At 39.8% G+C, this 20,017-nt stretch overlaps 2 protein-coding genes across 8 annotated transcripts in view; one reads left to right on the forward strand and one right to left on the reverse strand.

Annotated features, from left to right (window-relative positions):
* The window catches only part of RNF13 (ring finger protein 13), a 160,798-nt gene extending 151,995 nt beyond the window's left edge, over positions 1–8,803 (forward strand). For all 6 annotated transcript variants that reach the window (XM_086674518.1, XM_025913353.2, XM_086674520.1 and 3 more), the window contains 2 exons: positions 6,994–7,074; positions 7,383–8,803. In XM_086674518.1, the coding sequence (XP_086530644.1) occupies positions 6,994–7,074; positions 7,383–7,747 (446 nt within the window). In that variant the 3' untranslated portion in view covers positions 7,748–8,803. The remainder of the gene's footprint in view (positions 1–6,993; positions 7,075–7,382) is intronic.
* A 3,006-nt stretch (positions 8,804–11,809) lies between these two features.
* Positions 11,810–18,008, reverse strand: PFN2 (profilin 2). Of its 2 annotated transcripts, none has more exons than XM_025913356.2 (3): positions 17,652–18,008; positions 15,255–15,447; positions 11,810–13,482 (listed from the first exon to the last, which is right to left on the reverse strand). In XM_025913356.2, exons 1-3 carry the CDS (start codon positions 17,781–17,783, stop codon positions 13,385–13,387), a joined length of 423 nt encoding a protein of 140 aa, XP_025769141.1. In that variant the 5' UTR covers positions 17,784–18,008; the 3' UTR covers positions 11,810–13,384. The 2 variants fall into 2 exon arrangements, with proteins under 2 accessions (XP_025769141.1, XP_025769142.1); XM_025913357.2 differs by having other exon boundaries at positions 11,810–13,159; positions 17,652–18,007.
* Positions 18,009–20,017: the final 2,009 nt, after the last annotated feature.

Consider the following 20,017-nt stretch of genomic DNA (forward strand, 5'->3'; position numbering starts at 1 on the left):
TTGTAGCATCCTAGAAAGGTTTGTAAAAATATGAAGCCATGGAGACAGAAATAAACTATCTTTGCTCCTTTTCCATATGGGCCAATATGAAGGAAAAAAGTGCTCTGGCTTATGAATTGGAAACATTTTTATTTCTAATTAAGTGACAGGTTAAGAGTATTTCTTAAACGCTTGCTCTTTTTACTTTGTGAATCAAAGGGGATTATTTAAATGTGAAATTCTAAGTAGATGTGCCGGAAGACAATACAGGCCTAATGGTTAAGACCATGGATGGACTTTAGTCTGACAGACCTGTGCTGGCATTCTGGATCACCATTTACTGGCTGTGTGACCTTGTGCAAGTTTCTTAACCTCTCCATATACTCCTTCACGTGTAAATGTGACTGACAGTACCTATATTTCATAAGGGGGGGGCGGGGCGGGAGAAGATTTAAATCAATATGGAAATCAGTATGTTAAATGCTTATAACACAGTGCCTGGCACACAGCACTTGGTGGCAATTATTATAAAAACAAAACCTTAAGTAAAAATCATAAATATTAGTGTTATAAAAATTCAGTGATTAAACATTTCCTTTATGATGAAAAAAAAAAAAAGATTGCCAAAATCATGAAGCAGCTTAAAAATATGTAACTTTGTAAATATTACACGTGAAGTTTCTTTCCGAAAGTAGCCCTAAGTTTGAGCTGGTTGTATTTTTGCTTTAAAATGTTTTGGTTACGAGACTTGACATTTAAAGGGGAAAAAAAAAAAAAAAAAGGACTATTTGTCATGCATGTTCTAGCATATGCTAATGGTTTTGACAAAGTACACATAGATGTTAGAAAGAAAAAAAAAATCCCAACCGTTGCCATTTTCTCACAGTTGTAAATACAACTATGGATGACTGAAAACACATAGAACACTTCTATGGGTACTCACCACTCTAGTGAGTCACAGCACCAAACCATGCAAGTCTTGAGAATTCTTGTAGGCTTAGAATGTAGTAGAAATGCTAACTGTAGGGGAATTTATAATATTTTGGAAATATCTGCCAAACAAAACAAATTTGGCATTTGCCAGTTTTCCATAGGCATATTCTGGAATCCCACCCACAGAAATCACACTTGAGGCCGTGGCACTAGCGGTATCTGTGAGGTTAGTCAGTACTCTCATAGTTGACCATACTTTGGGGATGTGATCACCTTGCTTTATCATTGACCTTCACTTGGCAGCTCTTTCAGAAGTGTTCGTGCTGATTAACACTTAAGTGATTTAAATATCAAGTTAGCCATTTCTAACACACATAATAGTGTTTTAGTTGTTTTCTTGCTTCTGAAGCAGCCAACTTCCTTTTGGCTCTTTACTACTCATTATTGCCCTCAAAAATAGCTTTTCAATTGAAATTGTGGTTTCCTGGCCCATTCGGTTAATGTATTTCTCCCAAGTCTATAACCAAAAGACTGGTTACTACACACCATGTTTCAGAGCAGATGAAAAATCCTTATGTTTTCACTTAATCCTTCTACTAAACATTTGAGGCAGTCTCCATGCGAGCTGTCTCCCCTGAAGTCAGTATGTGAAGGAGCCTGATCCCCAAGACATAAACTTTAAGTTACCAGACACTTGTGCCTTATAGCTTCATCATTGAGATTTTCCAAGATAGGTGTAAAAAGCAAAGGATATTATTTCAGGGACTGGAAAAAAGCAATACGGCATTTTAAAGCAGAATGTGTAAAAGTGGAGCAATACTCAGTTTTATAGTTTTTTGTTTCTTTAACCTATCAACTGAGACATGCTTAATTTTTATGACTACATTTAACTGTCTTTACTGTAACCTTAAAAATATTAGTTCCTTTGTCCAGGGCTTAAAAATAATCAGGAAGAATTCTCAAGCAAATCTGGCTTTAAAAATATTTTGTCCTGTTCTTTTGTTCAGAATTCTTGGGAACTGGTACGGAGGAGAAGAGAACAGAAGATAAAATTCAGTTTACTTGCTAGAAAGAGCGTTCATTTTTTTCTTTACTGGTAAAGTAGGGAATAAGTGGCAGGTATTTTCTCTACCACAACAGTAATTTTTGCTTTGAAGCTCATGAACCCAATGGTACATCTTCCCTGGGCAAGTTATTTAAAATGTTTTTGTTATTATCTCTCATGAAACCTGTATGTGTTTAGCCCTAAATGTTCACTCTTGTATCGTTTACTTAAGGAAACATATTCTAGTTGACTTAAGCCTTGGTCTATTTTGTTATTAAACTGAACAATTAAGTTTTGCATCAATTTGTATGTGCTATAGCTAATCTCAAACTAGCTCATTTTTTAGTCATCTCTAGAAATGGGGATTCCTCTTTCTAGATCTAATGTTATGTCCAAATGTTTCTGTCACAACATGGCTACATGCAGGTCACCACTTAACTTTTGTGTTAGTTTGTTCACGAATGAAAGGCCAGTGGTTGAAGCATGTGTGAAGGGGTGGTAAGGCTGGTGTGAGAGGAGATGGGAGAGATGGGGGTCAGATAATATACAGTTTTATGAAGGTCATGATAAGGAGCTCAGATTTTATTCTAAGTGAGATGGGGAACCATCTAAATGAAACTGACATGATAAAAAATAAAATAAAATAAATCACGCTGGCCGCACCGGAGAAAAACCACAGGCGGTAGACTAGAGGCTCTTCTAGTAATCCAAGCTATTGGCCCAGAGTAATTGTGGCAATGGAGAAGGGGACAGATTCAGGACATGTTTTACAGATAAAAATTTACAGGACTTCGTGACAGACTGAATATAGGCTCTAAGGAAAAGAGACATTCAGGGCACACCAGGCCTGATCAGCAGTTCATGCCACTGCAATGGCTGCTTTAAGTCTATGCGATTCCTATTCTGATGGGTCATTGCCTTTGCTGTATTTGATGATCCAAGGTTTTGGAGAGAAACAAGGAAGAACAGATTTACAGGAGGAAAAGCAAAGTTCTGTCTATTTATAGAACATTTCCAGACTGATGGGACTTTAAAAGAGCATTCATGCAATTTTTCTAAAACATTATTCAAGTAATAATAATGCCAGAAACATTCTAGACAGAAAGGTTTCCATACTGTTTCAAGTAACAGACATGAATCTCATCCCTCCTGTAACTTAACATCTATCCACTAACGAATTAGCAAAGTCGCTGTCATTTGACAAAACCTGGAGAGGCTTTCTATCAGGGTTTCTCAACTTCTGTGCTACTGGCATTTATATGGGATAAGCCTTTCTGTGAGGGGCTGTCCAGAGCATTGTGGGATGTTTAAGCAGCATCCCTGGCCTGCTAGATGCCAGCAGCACCATCTCCCTGTTGTGAAAACCATAAATGTCTACAGATGTCACCAAATGTCCCTGGGGGGAAGAATCCTATCCAGTTAAAAACCAGTGGTTTACACTAAGCAAAATTTTATAGCATGGTGCGGACATTAACAAAACAAACATTTATTACCACTTGTAAAACCCTTTTATGCTACCAGTACCGAGGACAAATTGGTTATTTTTTAAAAACCTGCTAAAGTTATAAACCATACAAATAAATGCCTCAAATTTAACTTTAAGTTACAGATAAAGCCACTGAACAGTTATTTGCTGTTGGGCCACGGTCTTGAGTAGGAGTCCACTGACTGGATTTCTAGGTTGTCATGGCACATGATGCATTTCCTACCATTTTTAGTTTCAGACATTTTAAAATGGGGCAAAATTGGATTCTGCTTTCATTCTTTTTATCAATACATAAATTTGTCCAATCTCTTACATTTCTCACCCATACTTCATATAATCTCATTTTGGCTGGCGAGGGGGTGGGGGAGCAACAGCTTTTATTATAAGGGTTCTTAATAGTCACCCTAGCTTGTCAAATAAAACCAGTCTTTTATACTCACAGTTCAAGAACTGCTGAATATTTCATTAAATTACATAATTACCCTATGTGATACAACAGATTCAATGACCACTGCTCATACCTCTCTTTAGGCACACAGCTCATCTGGTGTGACAGAAGCACACGGTGCTATTAGAGAGCACCCTCCTCCCAGTACACCAGGTCATGAGTAGTATTCCTATCCAGCCAGTTTTATCAGGGGGCGATTTGTACCAAACACTATGTAAAATATTCTTGTGTTAGTTCTTTTAATCCACAATCCTAAGACACAGGTATGTTAATATTTTTGTTTTGAGAATACTGAAACATGGAGATGTATCTTGCACTAGGTTACAGAGCTAATAAATAAAATTTTTATGATGAAAACCCCCAGCATTCTCACGTGTGCTTTACCATTTCATCACAAGTCCAAGGCCAGGGGGGTTAGTTCTCTACAGAGCACTGGGCTCCAGTCTGGTGCACCATCACAAACTATACTGTTGAGTCTTGACCCATCATCATCTTATAATTCCATCTCCTGGAACAATTCAGAGGACTGATAGGAAAGCTAAGTGACTCTGAAGTATCAAGTCCATATATTTAGGGCTAACTCCAATACTGCCTGTATTAATTTCCTATTGCTGTGGTAACAAAGTACCATAAACTTAGTGACTTAATCTCCCCCTCCATCTTCCAAAGCCAGTAACATAGCATCTCCCTGACCATTCATCCAGTCACATCCTCCTGACTGTGAACTTTTCTGCCTCCCTCTTGCACTTTTATGGACCTCTGTAATTACACTGGGCCCACCTGGCTAATGCAGGATAACCTCCCTATCTTAAGAAAATGAGGCTTAGAGCCTTGGGGCACAGCTCTGGACCAGTCCATTCCTGTTCAGTTATATTAACTGTATCATTTTCTGAAAAATGTGTGGCATTTTGTAAGGAAACAAATTGTGAGGTGTTTCACTTCAGAATAAATACTAAATCATTGGTTCCATCTCCGTAACACAGTGAATTAAATAACACAAATCACATCTTAAAAGTCATTTATAAGAGGTATTGGCTATAGGAAGTTATTCCTTAGTTTATAATAGCAAGGAGATGGTCAATTAAATGTCAGTACAATTCTACAAAATCAGTAGGTTTGGCACAAATAATTCTTCCAGATACAATGATGGCCTTATAAATAAATTTAGTAATATTAGAACTTAACCTCTGATATTTTTAACCCTGTAGTTTAGCTTCTGTAATAGATGTTTCCAATGATACTTTTCTAGATAGCAGAGTTTCCTTTAGATTTTAGGCCATGTGTTACACAACTTTTGCCCTTGTTGTCTTTATTTTTAAAAATGAAGTATTTGAGGACTCACATATGATAATAAAGTACAAGCAGAATATCCTATTACTTTTGGCTGAAGATCCAACAGGAATTTATTAGATCTTCAGCCAAAAGTAATAGGATATTAAGTACACGAAGACAGAATATACATAAAATTGTTACTAAAAATCCAATGTTTAAAACTGTTGTAATGGTGTGAATTTCCGAGAGCAAAACCTGAGACAAGGAGTAAGATGCAGGGGATTTCTTGGGGAAACAACCTCAGGAAGCAAGAGTGAGGGAGTGGGGAAGAGTGAGGGAATGATAAATGAAGTGGGTCTTACTGAGCTAGTTACCTCTGTGGACGGCAGGGTCTCCATCCCCCAGAGTCCCTCTGAGGAGCCATGTGCTTCAGAATCGTCCCTCTGAAGAAGACTGAGGCCTTTATCCACCAGATTACCTCCTCTAATGGTAACTAGAACCGTTTGATGGGCACTAAAATTTAAAGTTTGATATGAGAAATCAGTGATGACTGAATTGCTTATTAAAACCATCCTCCATGTAAATGAATCAAATGTATAATTACAGATATAGTGGAGTCCTTTACTCTTTTAATAGTTTGATCTTTGAGCTTAATAGTTTTAATAGTTTGAGATGCATATAATTGGTCTCACCGAATTCCACAAAGTTTTAATACAGAAGCTTGTATTTGTTATAAAATGCATTTGATACTTGATTCTGTGGTAACCAAGTTCAAAACACTGAACAAAAAATAGTAAGTGTTATTAAAGCTTTCTTTTTAGGACTCCTCCTGAATGTACAATTTTAAATGACTAAAGGATGTTAAAGGGATTGATCGAACTATCATTCCCTTTATGGGTCATGTTCATCCAGACTATCCAGACAATGGCTTTATTTCTGATCTGCCTTCCAAGGTGAAGGCAGATGAATCTATCTTTTGTTCCCTGGGATTTTTAAGTTTGTACCTATCGTATACACTTAATGGAAAACACCGAATTGAAAACAGTCACAGGGGTCACTGCCACTACCGACTCAACTTCAAAAGCTGCTGTATGTAAGACTGCTAATTTCTTTAAAATCAAGTACACATGAATTCCAAAAAGAGCTATTAATAAACCTTCGTGATTTCTAAAGGTAGTAACTTCAAATAAGAAATTAAAAGGGCAGCAGTATTAATAAACACCATTTAGTGAATACCTATGTGCCTGGCCTTTTGCTCACTCACAAACCTGCAAGGTAGACAGAATCTCTTTACAGATAAAAGAACTGGATATCAAAGACTAATCTGCCAAGCATCACAAAGCTAGTAAATCTTGGAAAGGAGATTTGAAGCTTAGTGTCTCATTCCAAATGTTTTTCCACTAACATATTAAAAAAAACACTTGAGTGTGTTCTGTTTCTATTTTTACTTTAAAAATTACCCAGACTTTAAGAAATCTAAAGAGTAAAATTTTGTTGTCTTTGTGTATTTCAAAACCCGCATTTGAATAGTCCTGTGAAACACTACTACAATGATGATTCTTTTAAAAATAATCTTTTCCAAAGGTAAACAAACTTGACATCCATTTTTAATTTCTTATTTTAGGTAAAAGGTTAATTATTTAAATTAAAACTTCAGGTTCCTGAACTTAAAGCAGCTCCCTGATCTGACAGGAAACAAGACAAAGGTATCATTTACAGATCAAAAGGTCAATCAAAAGACATTTAAAATAACTGAGGAAGACCTCACTTTAAGAATTTGAAAGTTCTCTACCTCTTTTCATTAATTTTATTTACTACTGTCTGTCATAGGAGATGAATATGATGTATGTGCCATTTGTTTGGATGAATATGAAGATGGCGACAAGCTCAGAATCCTTCCTTGTTCCCATGGTATGAATAATTACATACTGCTTTGAGTTTACACGTAATTTGTATTTAGGCTCAGTATTAGAGGAGGAGACAAAAGAGTTATTGGTACACTATAGGCCAGGTCTTTTAGTAATTAGTGGTGTCATTAAAGGATGGAGGTAGATTTATAAAAATTCACAAACTTTTCTTCTCTTGTCCATATATGTTTTCTTCTCTTGTCCATATATGATATAGATCAGAAGAACGTGAATAAACATGGCAAGAAATTAAAAATGTAATGTTCTCAACCACAATATACTATCTAAAAGATGTGTATTTTGCTTTAACAGCTTATCACTGCAAGTGTGTAGACCCCTGGCTAACTAAAACCAAAAAAACCTGTCCAGTCTGCAAGCAAAAAGTTGTTCCTTCTCAAGGCGACTCAGACTCTGACACAGACAGTAGTCAAGAAGAAAATGAAGTGTCAGAACGTACCCCTTTACTTAGACCTTTGGCATCTGTCAGCACCCAGTCATTTGGGGCCTTGTCGGAATCCCGCTCACATCAGAACATGACAGAATCTTCAGACTATGAAGAGGATGACAATGAAGATACCGACAGCAGTGATGCAGAAAATGAAATTAATGCACATAGTGTTGTAGTCCAGCTGCAGCCTAATGGTGAACGAGATTACAACATAGCAAATACTGTTTGACCTTCAGAGGGTGATTGGGTTATTTCCTAATAAATGTTTATTTAGGTATATAATTTTTTTGCTCCCTTCAGAGATTCCTGTAGAAATAACTTATTTTTTAGTATTCTATCAGATTACTGAAGGTTTTTTTGATCTGGTATTTATCTGCAGGAGTATACTTCATTTCACTGATAACTAGTAATAGACTGGTGCCGTAACTCAAGCATCAAATCAACTCTTCTTTTGGAATGAACTATAGCCAAAACATTTAAAAAAAAAACTCCTCCGTATAGCTTGCGGTTAAGACCTAGATCACAGTATGCAAATGTTTCGTGTTTTACACACAAGGTCAATGCTGTGGCCACCTAGCATGAGCTAATAAGCAACTTCCATTTGCATAAAGTTTACCTAGAGTTGTTGAGTTGGAATATATTTGTTTTTGTATTTTCCCAAATTACCATCACTCATAGGGGTAACAATTTAGTATTTTTCCTTCTATCAGCGCCACAAAGAAACTCAATGCTGTCTTTTTTTCTTTCTATTCCCAAGTAGTCTTATCCTGACAGGAATGGTCTGTACTAGTGCAGATTTCATAGGTTTGTTTTCTTCCCCCGCCAAGGTTTTAAATACTATAGTGTTATGTATGAATTTGATTCATCAGCTAAAGTAACATGTCTCTGGACTTGACTTACTGAATTTCAGTATCCTTAAGGGTTTTGTGTTATGATCAAAAAAGAAAATGCTGTATAAAAATACCAAACTTCAGCAACTGTTAATACTCTGTTAATACAGATCATACCTCTTAACAAAGAGCATCTTATGCTAATTAGCCCTGCTAAACTATGTACAGAGGAAATTGTTCAAGTATTGGATTTGAAAATAATTGCTTATGTTTAACAGAACTAATGATGTATTTAAATAATGTATTATGAAAAGCTAAATTATATTATACATCACTGTAACTATGTAGAAAATATAGACTTATGTATAATCAAAATGCTAAGAATTTTTATATGGCCTTGTATGAAGGGAGTTTGAATGTTAATAAACACGTTTTCCACTTTAAGAAATGACAAATATTTGTTCTACTGTAATATTACCCACATTAGCCTTATTTATATGCACAGTGCTACAAAGGCATAATAATTAAGGTAATTTAGGTCAGATAAAACCACCACCTTAGAATTCTATACAAGGTAACTGCTCACAACCAATTGGGGACCCCCCCCAAAAGTTAAAACTGCTGCCAAAATTCATTCCAATAATAGTGTACATTATGGTACATTATTATAATTATGGTACATCCTTACAGTAGACTTCTATACAGCCTTGAAATAATAAATATCTGGATCAAGCTATATTGACATGAAAAATTTTTAGTCAACAAAACGTATCAGAAAATACTAAGGATACAATGTATAGGAGTCTAATGTGAAAAAAAATTAAGTTTAAAAGAAATGTAACACAACTGGGGAAATTTTACTTTCTGAACTTCTTTTTGAAAAAATAATTTAAAAAATAGTCATTTCCACATAGGAAAATAAAAGGCTGAATTCGGTATCCACCGACACCAGGTCATCTCACCCCCAACCTCCTTTTACACACAGGCCTGAGAAACAGATCGTCGGTTTATTATAGTAGTGAAGCAGAGCTTTGGAATTTGATGTACTTGCACAGTGCTGACCTTTCCAAACCTGTTTGGTCATTTGTACAATTTCGTTGAACCTAAGGTAGGGTATGAAGACAGAACACTGCACTCAGTATCTGCCACATGAATACAAAATAGATTTTATAATTTTTAAGGTAAATAATAAAAATATACCTAAAACCGTTTTTTAAAAGGGAAAGTTAAAAGTGACTATAACATGTGCTATTAAATGTTGTATCCCTTCAGTCCTTAAACTACAGATCTAAGACTTGGTTCCTTTAAACTTAAGTCTTGGGAGTTTTTCTGAGGAAAAATTGCCCTCCTTTTTAAAATCTCCAACTGTTACTTTTAGTGGTCAAAAAAATAAAAAATTATAAAGTGTCAATTAACAACTATCTAGGATTGTTACTAGTTTTCTTAATATTCATTGAAATTTCTCATAATTTCTTCTTGGTGGAACTATATAGCTTTTTAAATAAGACATTAAATAAAATTAAATCTAATTTCTATTAAAAAACTTTCCTGGGGCGCCTGGGTGGCGCAGTCGGTTAAGCGTCCGACTTCAGCCAGGTCACGATCTCGCGGTCCGTGAGTTCGAGCCCCGCGTCGGGCTCTGGGCTGATGGCTCAGAGCCTGGAGCCTGTTTCCGATTCTGTGTCTCCCTCTCTCTCTGCCCCTCCCCCGTTCATGCTCTGTCTCTCTCTGTCCCAAAAATAAATAAACGTTGAAAAAAAAAAAAAAAAAAAAAACTTTCCTAATTTAAAACTTTTCTGATTGTATGAAAGTATAGTTACATGGAAACTTACCCCAGAGATGAATTTATCTTGGTATTTTGCCTTCAGAAATACCTATGTAAAATACATGTATACATTATACACTGTATGTGTTTACACTGTATGCAACATGTTTATTACCTCATTATTGAACATTTATCGGTGAGCATTTTCTCATGTTATTCAATGACTGACTGTTTTATTCTCTGGACATAGAATAATTTATTCAACCCATCACTCTGAAAGTTAAATATTGCAGTTTTCCAAGTTTAGTTATTTTAAGCAATTTGGTGTGATGGGCATTCTGGTATATAAATTTGTATAGCCCCATTTTCTTAGGCTAAGTTCCTAGAAGTATAAAGATACATGTATACATTTTCGTGTTTTTTGTGGGTAGGGGCCAATGGCTAGTTTCATCATTTACTATTTTAGTGATACAGTTGCCCTCTCTCATTTTCTACTCCCCCGCCAACACCAACACACACATCCCTTCAACCTACTTATAGGTTCATTAAGGGTTTCACAGTTTTGGTCACTGCTTTCTAAATAGTTACCCTAACAGTTCTTCACAGTGTTATTACTTTTATAGTATATTATTACTGTAAAATATCAAATCATCACAACCCAACCACCCAATTTTCTTTTGACCCATCTTTTGTTCATAACTGGGATCTTAACAGGTGAAGAAATTGAAGTTTTTTATTTTCAATTTCAAGACATGCCCAACTACCAAAGTAGCCCCAAACTCCTTATCTTCCATACTTTTATTTCCCTGTATATACTAATTCAGAACTAATGCCCAACACTATCAAAAGAATTTTTAATTATGAACAGTATATTTTAAGTAACGCAGAAATTCCCATTACCTAACCCATTTCTCAAAGGGTAGCATACAGGCCACTTAAAATCAATCAGACTGACCTGGCAATTATTTCTAAAGGGACTTCCAGAGCCCAGAATCTGCATTACAACCAGCTCCCCAGTTTTCCTTAGACCCCCCCCAACTTTTGAGCATTCCTGCTCTGAGCTTGACAGTTCATAACTGGTATTAAACATTTGCTAAAACCTGAATACATCCCAGGGACCTTATGACCTATAAAATTAAACATGACCATTACATAGTCATAGTTAACAGGTCACTCCAAAGCCAGACACTGCAGGAATATCCCAATTATCTTACATGCTGCCTAAGGAAGGTCTTGTCTTATGGGAGTCCCAGCTGCTTGACTTCAGCAATGCCAATAGAGCTTTCAAAGCTAAATAAGTCACATGACAGTTCAACACAGAAGAATCCACAATGCAGAAACCCTTCTTGGCACTGGGCTCCTTATTGCTCACTAGATTTCACATCTAGAGACCAGCAACAAGAAAAAAAATATTTAATTTCTAGTAGGCAAGTCAATTTTCCTCTCACAAACCCAAAGATGGCTAAAAGCCTTTAAAAACAAAACAAAAAAAACAGATAAAAGCCCATTAAGAAGGAATTCCCAGGCACTCATTTTATCTATAAATACTACAGGATATGGAATGCTTAGGCCATAAGCTCAATTTTAAGACTTTATGCTTGTAACAGAGCCTGGCCTATTCTGTATATTCCAATGTGTCAAAAATCAACTGTTACAATAAGACAACAATTTACATAAACAACAGGAGTCTAGAATATTTGGTTGGAATAAATTTATTTCATCTGTCTGTAAACAAGGTGTTTAATAGTTATGGCATTTTTTTAAATGCATATTAAATCAGATGAGTTAGACTGTATCCCAGATGTAACAAAGTGCAGGGAAAGAAATGGACAAATCAGCAACAAGATTTGTTTTTAAATCTGTACATTATCCACAAGGCCCAAACAATAGAAGCAAATACTAGAATGTCCCTAAAGTAGTGCCATTCGAAAGAAACCTTTAATAGGTCAGTTAAAATCCATCTCACAATAGCAACAGTTCATTTTAACAATAGTATGGCACAGAACACATATGAAAAAAATTTATCACAAGACAGCCAAGTCCACAATAATGCAACTTCATATAAAAACTCAAGCTGCAAATAAAAATTGGTCCTATGAAGAACAAACTGGACACACTCCAGATGGTTATGTTGGGATACCTAATGTCCATAATGGCAGCCTTTTACAATTTTACTAAAGAATAGAGCTGGTGTGCAAAGAAAAAGGAACAAAAATCTGAGCTATTGCAATGATGGAATGTCCCTGGGGATTCGATCTGTATGGTTACTGTAAGGTCGTGGGAGGAAGTGCCTTTTGCTCTTGTTTTGCAGTTGCACTCTTCATATAGCTTGTAGACAAAAGGTCTGTCTCTACTCAAGTGCAACAACAATACTAAAAGCAAACTACTGCAGCTTTCAATAGCTCATCAACAAAAGGGATATTACTTGGTTAAATAAACCAGGCAATGCATAAAAGATGGAAGCAAACCAAATACCTATGTGCAAAGGGAGAAGGGTGGGAAAAGAGGAGTGAAGGAAAGATGCATGCACTTTTTCCTCCCAACCATGCGCTACAAAAGGAAGACTAAATGAGCTAAGTAAATGCTCAAAGTGCTGAAAAGACATTGATCAAATTAGAGATTGTACAACCGGCACCTTGCTTAATATTAACTTATTTTAGTTATCAATATCCCATTAATTGCTAAGACAAAGTGATGCCCAACTTGGCATGCCCCCTCCCCCCGAATTTCAAGGTATCATGCAAATCATTATTGTGCTGCAATTATGTTGCCAGATAAGGGTTGGTTACATACAGTGGTTAACATACAAATGATCCATTGGGTAAACAGGAATTGCGACATTAGAAAATAGGTAAAGAAAAATTAGCTACCATCTACAGTCTGGTAGCACTGTGACCATAATTGGGGTGGTGATGAAGACAGTTGCTAGGTAGATGGGGAGAGGCTGCTTACACATCAGACCTCCTCAGGTATAAAGCGAGTTCATATGCTTTCTTGTTAAGTGTGCCTCCGTGGACACCTTCCTTTCCCATGACTATAACCAATGCTGGAGTACACAGGGAAACAAAACAAAAGTGAACAGAATTATTTAAGGGGGGGGAGGGCAGAAAGAAAGACACCTTTCCCCACCAACAGAGGGATACAAAGGAGACACAGGTTCATACCCCATCACCCTGCATTGCTAATAAAATTTCCAGAATTAAGACTCAAGCTTACAGCTAGGAAAGTTTAAGAGCAATTTTACCCTAATACTTAACAGTCTGCCTAGCAGCTAGAACCCAGAGTCTCTCAAGTATTTTGCCATTGAGTATGCCTTCTTATTCAATCCGCCTCCATGGACCCCTTCTTTTCCCATTACAAAGACCAAGACTGAAAGAGAAAGAAGAAAAGTGTTTCAAAAGAAGTGTTAATCAAGAGAGTCACATAAGTTTTAGCAGACAGAACCCCGATTAATAAGTTAACATTAAGTTAGTTTTCCATGAACTGTCAGGCACTGAAGTCATCTAGGTCTCCAAAAAGGAGAACTTTCAAACTAGTAATACGCTAAAAACACTGTTAACTGCATCTTGGAAGTCCAATCAGTGCAGCTCCAGTGCTCTGTAAAAATATTTTTACACTAAGAAAAAAAACGTGTGATCATTTATATTCTATTTTAGGGCAAAAAACTTCTAGTTAGTATGGCAAATTATCAGAACGGCCCCCAAAATGTAAACTTACAAAACTCAGGTGATTATTTACAAAATTCTCCCCAACTTTAACAGGCTTCATTAAATACAAACCATTAAGTCTTACCACTGAGACTCAATGTGTCTATTACTTCCAGAGGAAAACCAAAACCAAATTTTAAATAGCATTTTCAAAGCCATTCAGAAAAGACCAAGTAAAAAAATACTTAAGGCTTGTGCTTACTGATATGCTCATTATGCTTTGCTTTTGAGTTGAAAATCCTAGAACAGGTTTACTATTTCCAACAACAGGTTCTTCTATGATGCAATTCAGAGGTCTATCGCCAAAATACATGCAGAAGTCAGATTTTATACTTGCTACCACTAGATGTCAGTAGTGCTGCAGAGTATAAAAATCTTATTCTGTTTTATGTCACATGGTTAATACTTCTTTTTAACATATTTATCTGAAGTCAACTAATGTTTAGAAATTTGTCTACTACTTCAGTTATCTAATTTTCCTACAGAAAGATACTTTAAGTGTCAACTCACACGAAAACAAGAGTAACCTTTAGGATAATCACAAGGAGTTGGTAGAACCACTGGGGCAAATAATAGCTACTCAGAGTAGCTTCAAGTTCATTCACATGGTAGATTTGGTTTTAAAATCAGCTGTGCCAATTCTATCTGAGGCTACACAGCCCTCTTAATTTACAAAATATTTACACAGGTTAATACATTTAAATGTATTTGTAAATCAATTACGTCATAGTAAACCTCAATTTTGGAAGTTTTTTCCAAAAACGTAGTGAGACATAGTGAAACAAGAATTTCTGCAACGTTGAAAACAGTCAGGAAGCACCAGAACTTCTGGACCAAGTGTATAAATGAAATATAATTTCCTACTTTTCAAATTTAAATCACAGACACGCTCTGTCTTTGAAAATATTCTAGTAAATAGGCAGCTTACTACAAAACCTCATTCTAATTATTTTGCTCTTCCCCAGCAATGTTTCAAATAGAAACATGAGCAAATGTTCATTTTTCCTTTTTTATGCTGAGCAGTGAATAATTAAAATGCAAGAAAAGAAAGAGATGCAAAGGTGAAAGACTAAAAAGCACTGAAGTAACCAAACAGTATGAACAGTTTAACAATCTGGATGTGCCGTAAGATTATCATTCGACATGTGAAGCAGTTTAAAAGGCAAATTTGGATTTTCAGTTTACTAAAGCTGAAACTGAAGAGTTGATGTGAATATTCTAGAGTAAAGTCGGGATCTCAGAGGCTGAGCTGTATATGCAGCTGCTGTAGAGTAGGTAAGTCTAAAAGCAAGGGAGTGCCTCCCTTCAGTGCTGGGCAGTTCACAAAAACCACCTTAATAGCCATTATGGACTAACACTTTTATTCAAAATGTTAAGGAAACTGCTTAATAAGTTGTAGCGTGCAAATTTTAACCAAAAGAGTACTGTGCTTACCTCTACCAGCTCTGCCGACAGCAACGTTGTATGTTGGCTCCCCACCTTGACTCTTTGTCCGGATGTCCATTGTGCAGTCACCATCGACGTATAGGCTATCTCTGATCACTGAGCACTTCTTTGCGCCAAGAGTCAAACCGTTGGTAAAGAAACCTTCCCGGTCTTTTCCTACAATCATATCTATTTCTACTGGCTGCCCCCGCCAATGGGAAAAAAGAAAAAAAAAAAAAAAAAGAAAAGAAAAAAAAACATGAAATTGTAATCAATTCCTTTTAGGCCTCCATTTGGTGGAAAAACTTTGCCAAGATTGTACTACTACTATACTACAAGACATTCACATCTCACTAATGTAAAATCAAGTGTGTCTTTTCTAAAGAATTACTTAATCCTATAGGACTACATGTTTTGTAACAGTTAAATTTCACAGTTAACAGTGTACCAACTAAAGACCAGTTGATGCAAAGAGAATCTATGTAACTGGCAGCTGACACCAGATAAACTGTAAACTTGAGATTTATAAACTGTTTCAAAGTCAGATGGTACCTAAAATAGTTATGTAATGGTAAAAATTCACCTATAAACTTTTAACAACTGCCTGTCAATCATATTCAGTCACATTACAGTTATGCTGCATCAAACTTAAAAGTTGCTTGGAAGCCTCTTGAAAAAATGCCCAAGCGTAACAGACCTTCCTACTCTGCTTTAACTGACTTGAAATATCCCCGCTCCCCGCCCCCCCCCCCCCATAGTATGAACTTCAAACCTTGGACCTCAGCGCACTGACAAATTCATATTTCCCTCTTTATTTTTCTAACCACTCTCCTTTTCCTCTGCAACTTCCCTTCCCCTCCCACCTCAGTAATCAGTTTTCTTGCTGGGCAAATGCAAAGAGGATTTTGCTGGTAGCACTGCAGTAGGTAATGGTTTTAAAAAAGAGAGAGAAAATGGAGGGAGACTGGGAAAGAAACTGAGGTAGCCACCAGAACCGGAAAGGAGAAAACGTGCATGCTAACATTCCATGAATAAGAAGGAAGGCGTCGCCCCCATCAGAACTGCAGAGTCATAGCAGGCCCCAGCCATTTCCAAGCACACTCCCGCAATCTTCCCAGCCAGGCAGCGGGAACTCACACACAAAGACAAGAGGACTGCAGAAAAAAAGTTGATCACCAGACAGATGGCAATTCTCCATGAGAACTGTGGTCCACTGCGGTTATAGGAGACCTTAAAGTATTAGCATCAAGGACGGAGTTCTACCCAGATCTTGAACCATGTTAAGTAGTACAGAATAATTAGCAGCACCCATAATAGGGAGCCTCAATTTTGGCGTTTGAGGGGAGGGGAGCGTGGAGCCAAGAAATTAAGGGAATACCCCTGTATTTGTCACAACCGTCACAATTTTAAAAAGGCCCTTGTGCGGAAAGAGGCAAAACAATAAAGCAGCACTGGAGGTTTAGTAACATTTCCCAAACATGTGGCAACCAAGTCAAAGCCATCAAGTCACAAGAAAACCAGGCACTGTGAAGCATAATCTGCATTAGTTCCTTTACTACCTTCACTAAAGAGGGAGGGACTTGGAGAAGTGAAGTGTCCCCTCGGCCTTCACAGATTATTGAAAGCCCCATAAAGGCACCCCCCCCCCCTTTTTAGAGCTATGTTGCGTAATTGGGGATAACGGTGTATCAATGAATCTCCATAGGAGGAGGAGAGAAATCAATGGCAGTTCGCCATCTTGGAGAATTAAAAAAAAAAAAAAAATCCCATGGAACCAGAGCTGAAGTCGAGATTCACGAATCCACCTACGTTGTCGGCGTACATTTCTCTCAAGCCCCAGAGGCCTGGACACCGGCAAACCTACGCAAAGTCGCTGCGAGGATCCCGAGGGCCGGGCAGCCGCCGCCTCCCACAGCCCGCGGCGCGGGCGGCGCGCTGTCCGCGGAGCAAGGGGCAGCCCGGCTGCCGGAGGACCCCCGGCCGGGCCCCGCGCGCTCCGGCCCGCACCTCCAGCCCCCGCTTCCACCCCGGAACGTGCGAAGCAAACCTCAGGGCTTGCAAGGGACCAAAGAGAGCCGCACGAGGGGAAAAAAGCCGCCCCCCCCCGCCCCAACCGGTGCGCGCCCCCTCCCCCAGCTTCACGGACAGGCACTGGGAACGCAGGGGGCGCCTAAGCAGTCAGGGAGCCCGGGAGCCGGGAAGCCAGGCCGCCGCCCCCGCCGGTCAGCGCAGCCCCGGGAGAGGGGGCGTCCCCGGGCCTCGGCCTCCCCGCCCGCCCGGCAGCCGCATCCTCGGCGCCGGCCGCCCACCACACCTGCCGGCGCGGCCGTCCGTGGCCCCACAGCCGGCCGGCCCCGCTCGGGTCCGGGAATGGGAACGGGAACCCGGACCGCCACCGGTCCTCACCGTAATGCTCTGGAAGACGCCCCCGGCCGTGGCTGCCCAGACGTATTTGGCGTCGCAGTAGCCGACAATGGCGGCCTCCTGGCAGCAGCCATCGCACATCAGGTTATCCACGTAGCTCTGCCAACCGGCCATCTTCGAGCCCTTCGCACTGCAGCGGGGACGGCGAGGAGCAGCAGGCGCAGCGGCGGCGGCAGCGGGCGGCGGCGGCGGCGCGGGGGGAGGCGGGGCGGGGGCGGGGAGGAGGCGGCTCTGCGCAGGCACCGACCGCCCCCCTCCCCGAGGAGCTGCGGAGGGAGGACGCGGGGACGACGGTGAGGGACAAGCCGCGGAGCGCGCCCGGCCTGCCTGCCTGCCCGCCCGCCCGCAGCCGCGGGGCTGACTAGCCAGCGGCGGGAGGCTGCGGAGCGGCAGTGCCGGCGACGACGGTGTCCGCGGCCGCTGCTCCTCACCGCGGCACCTTTCAGTCCTCCGCGGCCACGGCGGGGCGGGCGTGCGCGCGCTCGTGCGTGCGATCCTTCCGCGGCGCCCCGACTCGAAGGGTCCCGGGAAGGGAGGGGGAGGCTGAGGCGGGGGCGCGGAGGGATACCGCTCCGGGACAATCACGGCCGCCACGTGCGGCGGTGAGGTCGGGATGCTGTGGGGTCGCTGGCGGTGATGCCGTAGGCCCGCGGAGAGGGCGGCTTCTCCGTCGCGTTCTGCACCTCAGGGACAGGGGCGTCTGGGACGCCTCCAGTTCCCGCTGCTGGGCCACGATGCGCCTGTCTTCTCTGTCCGGTGGCTGGGGATGCGGAATTTTGAGCTCGGTGTTGGATTGCGGAGTTGCCCTGGTGATGGGATGTGGAGTGTTTACTCCTGTTCGTGTTGGGGGTGGCAGTGGCAAGGTCGCCCACGCTCGTCTCGGGCGTCCTCAATAGGATCCTCTTCCTTGGAGCCCCCTGCCCTTTGGCCATACTGGCAGCCGCGCGGGCGCGCCCCGGCAACCTGAAATCTGAGCTGCCGTTTGTGGCTTTCACGAACATTTCTGAGCTTTGCCAGTCTTTCATTGTTGCCGCTTTGGGGGTACCAGGGCCTCACATTCTGTGGATTCTTTGACAGTAAGAACTCCCTTAAGGCTGCTAATCACGTGTGGGTAAATTGCTCGTAAATTCCGAACAAGTAGCGACCTATGTAAACTATTGGTTAACTGGGAAAGTTATTGGTGGGTCAAAGAAATCGCTGAAAATAGTATTTAAAAACTCTAAGAAAGGGTTCCCTGGATGAATATGGTAATATTTTTGCTATCCAAGGGTAAAATAATTGCAGCACCCAGATCTAAGAATAGGTTGTGTTTACAAGGTAGAGTCCCAGTGATCCTCTCATCTCTTTAGTAACCTCTGGGTGCTTTGACTGAACGAGGAATTAGGAGACGTCTTATAATAATTTTAATTTCAGGTGAACAAAAACGATCTGCCAATCGAGGCAAAGAAGAAAGCTCATTTAAGACGTTGAAAAGTTGATTTTCAAATTTAAGGTTAACGCATAAGGGCACGATTTGTGGACACAGCTGTAGCTCATGAAAGAAGACAAAAGTGTTGCTAAGCAATCTAATTGATTCTGAAGTTTTGTATTTTTACTGCTGAAATCCCCTACCGCAAGGGAAGGGGTGGGGGATGGGGGTTGAGAAGCACAGTCGGAGAATCCCCACGTCAGGAACGTTATCAGTTTGAGACCATTGTATCTTCTCATGTTCTGATGATACAGAATACCTGTGTGGTCTAAAATGTGTGCCAAATTGTTTTATTTTTGCAGGTGTGCTCCCACCTGATTTAGTTACACTTACTGCTTTACTACTTTGCCTCTTTGTGCTGGTTATTGATGGTTTTAATACTTCAATCTTAGCCATTTATCACCTCAGAAGTTAATGATACAGTGTGCTGATAGCACTGATCTGGTCACTTTGTGAGAATTCATCAAGCTGTACAGTTGTGATTTGTGCTCTTAGTATGCATGTTATAATTCAACAAATTTAAACAGTAAAGGTGAGAAAATAAAATAACTTGAAGTATATTGAAATTGAGTTATTTATTCTACTCTGAAGCTTTTTTCTGAGATATCATTTCTAGAATATTATAGCAAGGGGTTAGAAATAACTACATTCCATTTTTATTCTTTTATTCTTGTCTTTAAACAGGAAAGGGATTAGACCAACTGAATTTTCTGGATATTCAAATCTCAAAAGATTCTAAAAAGATTCTCAAACACATCTATTGGGTAAAACATTCATAAGAATTTAGAATTTCTGGGGTCCCTGGGTGGTCTTAGTTGATTAAGCATCCAACTCTTGGTTTCAGCTCAGGTCATGATCTCACAGTTAGGGGGGTTGAGCC

The sequence above is a fragment of the Puma concolor genome, chromosome C2 (assembly GCF_028749965.1).
Source record: "Puma concolor isolate L17-30 chromosome C2, mPumCon1.1.hap2, whole genome shotgun sequence".
NCBI classification, from domain to species: Eukaryota; Metazoa; Chordata; class Mammalia; order Carnivora; family Felidae; genus Puma; species Puma concolor.

Excerpts from the sequence above, each read along its gene's own strand:
- PFN2 (XM_025913356.2), bottom strand. The coding sequence starts at position 17,783 with ATGGCCGGTTGGCAGAGCTACGTGGATAACCTGATGTGCGATGGCTGC. Across the intron at positions 15,448-17,651 it reads GCGTCTTCCAGAGCATTACG|CCAGTAGAAATAGATATGAT; the intron begins GTGAGGACCGGT and ends TGGCGGGGGCAG. Across the intron at positions 13,483-15,254 it reads TGTCGGCAGAGCTGGTAGAG|TCTTGGTCTTTGTAATGGGA; the intron begins GTAAGCACAGTA and ends TTTCTCTTTCAG.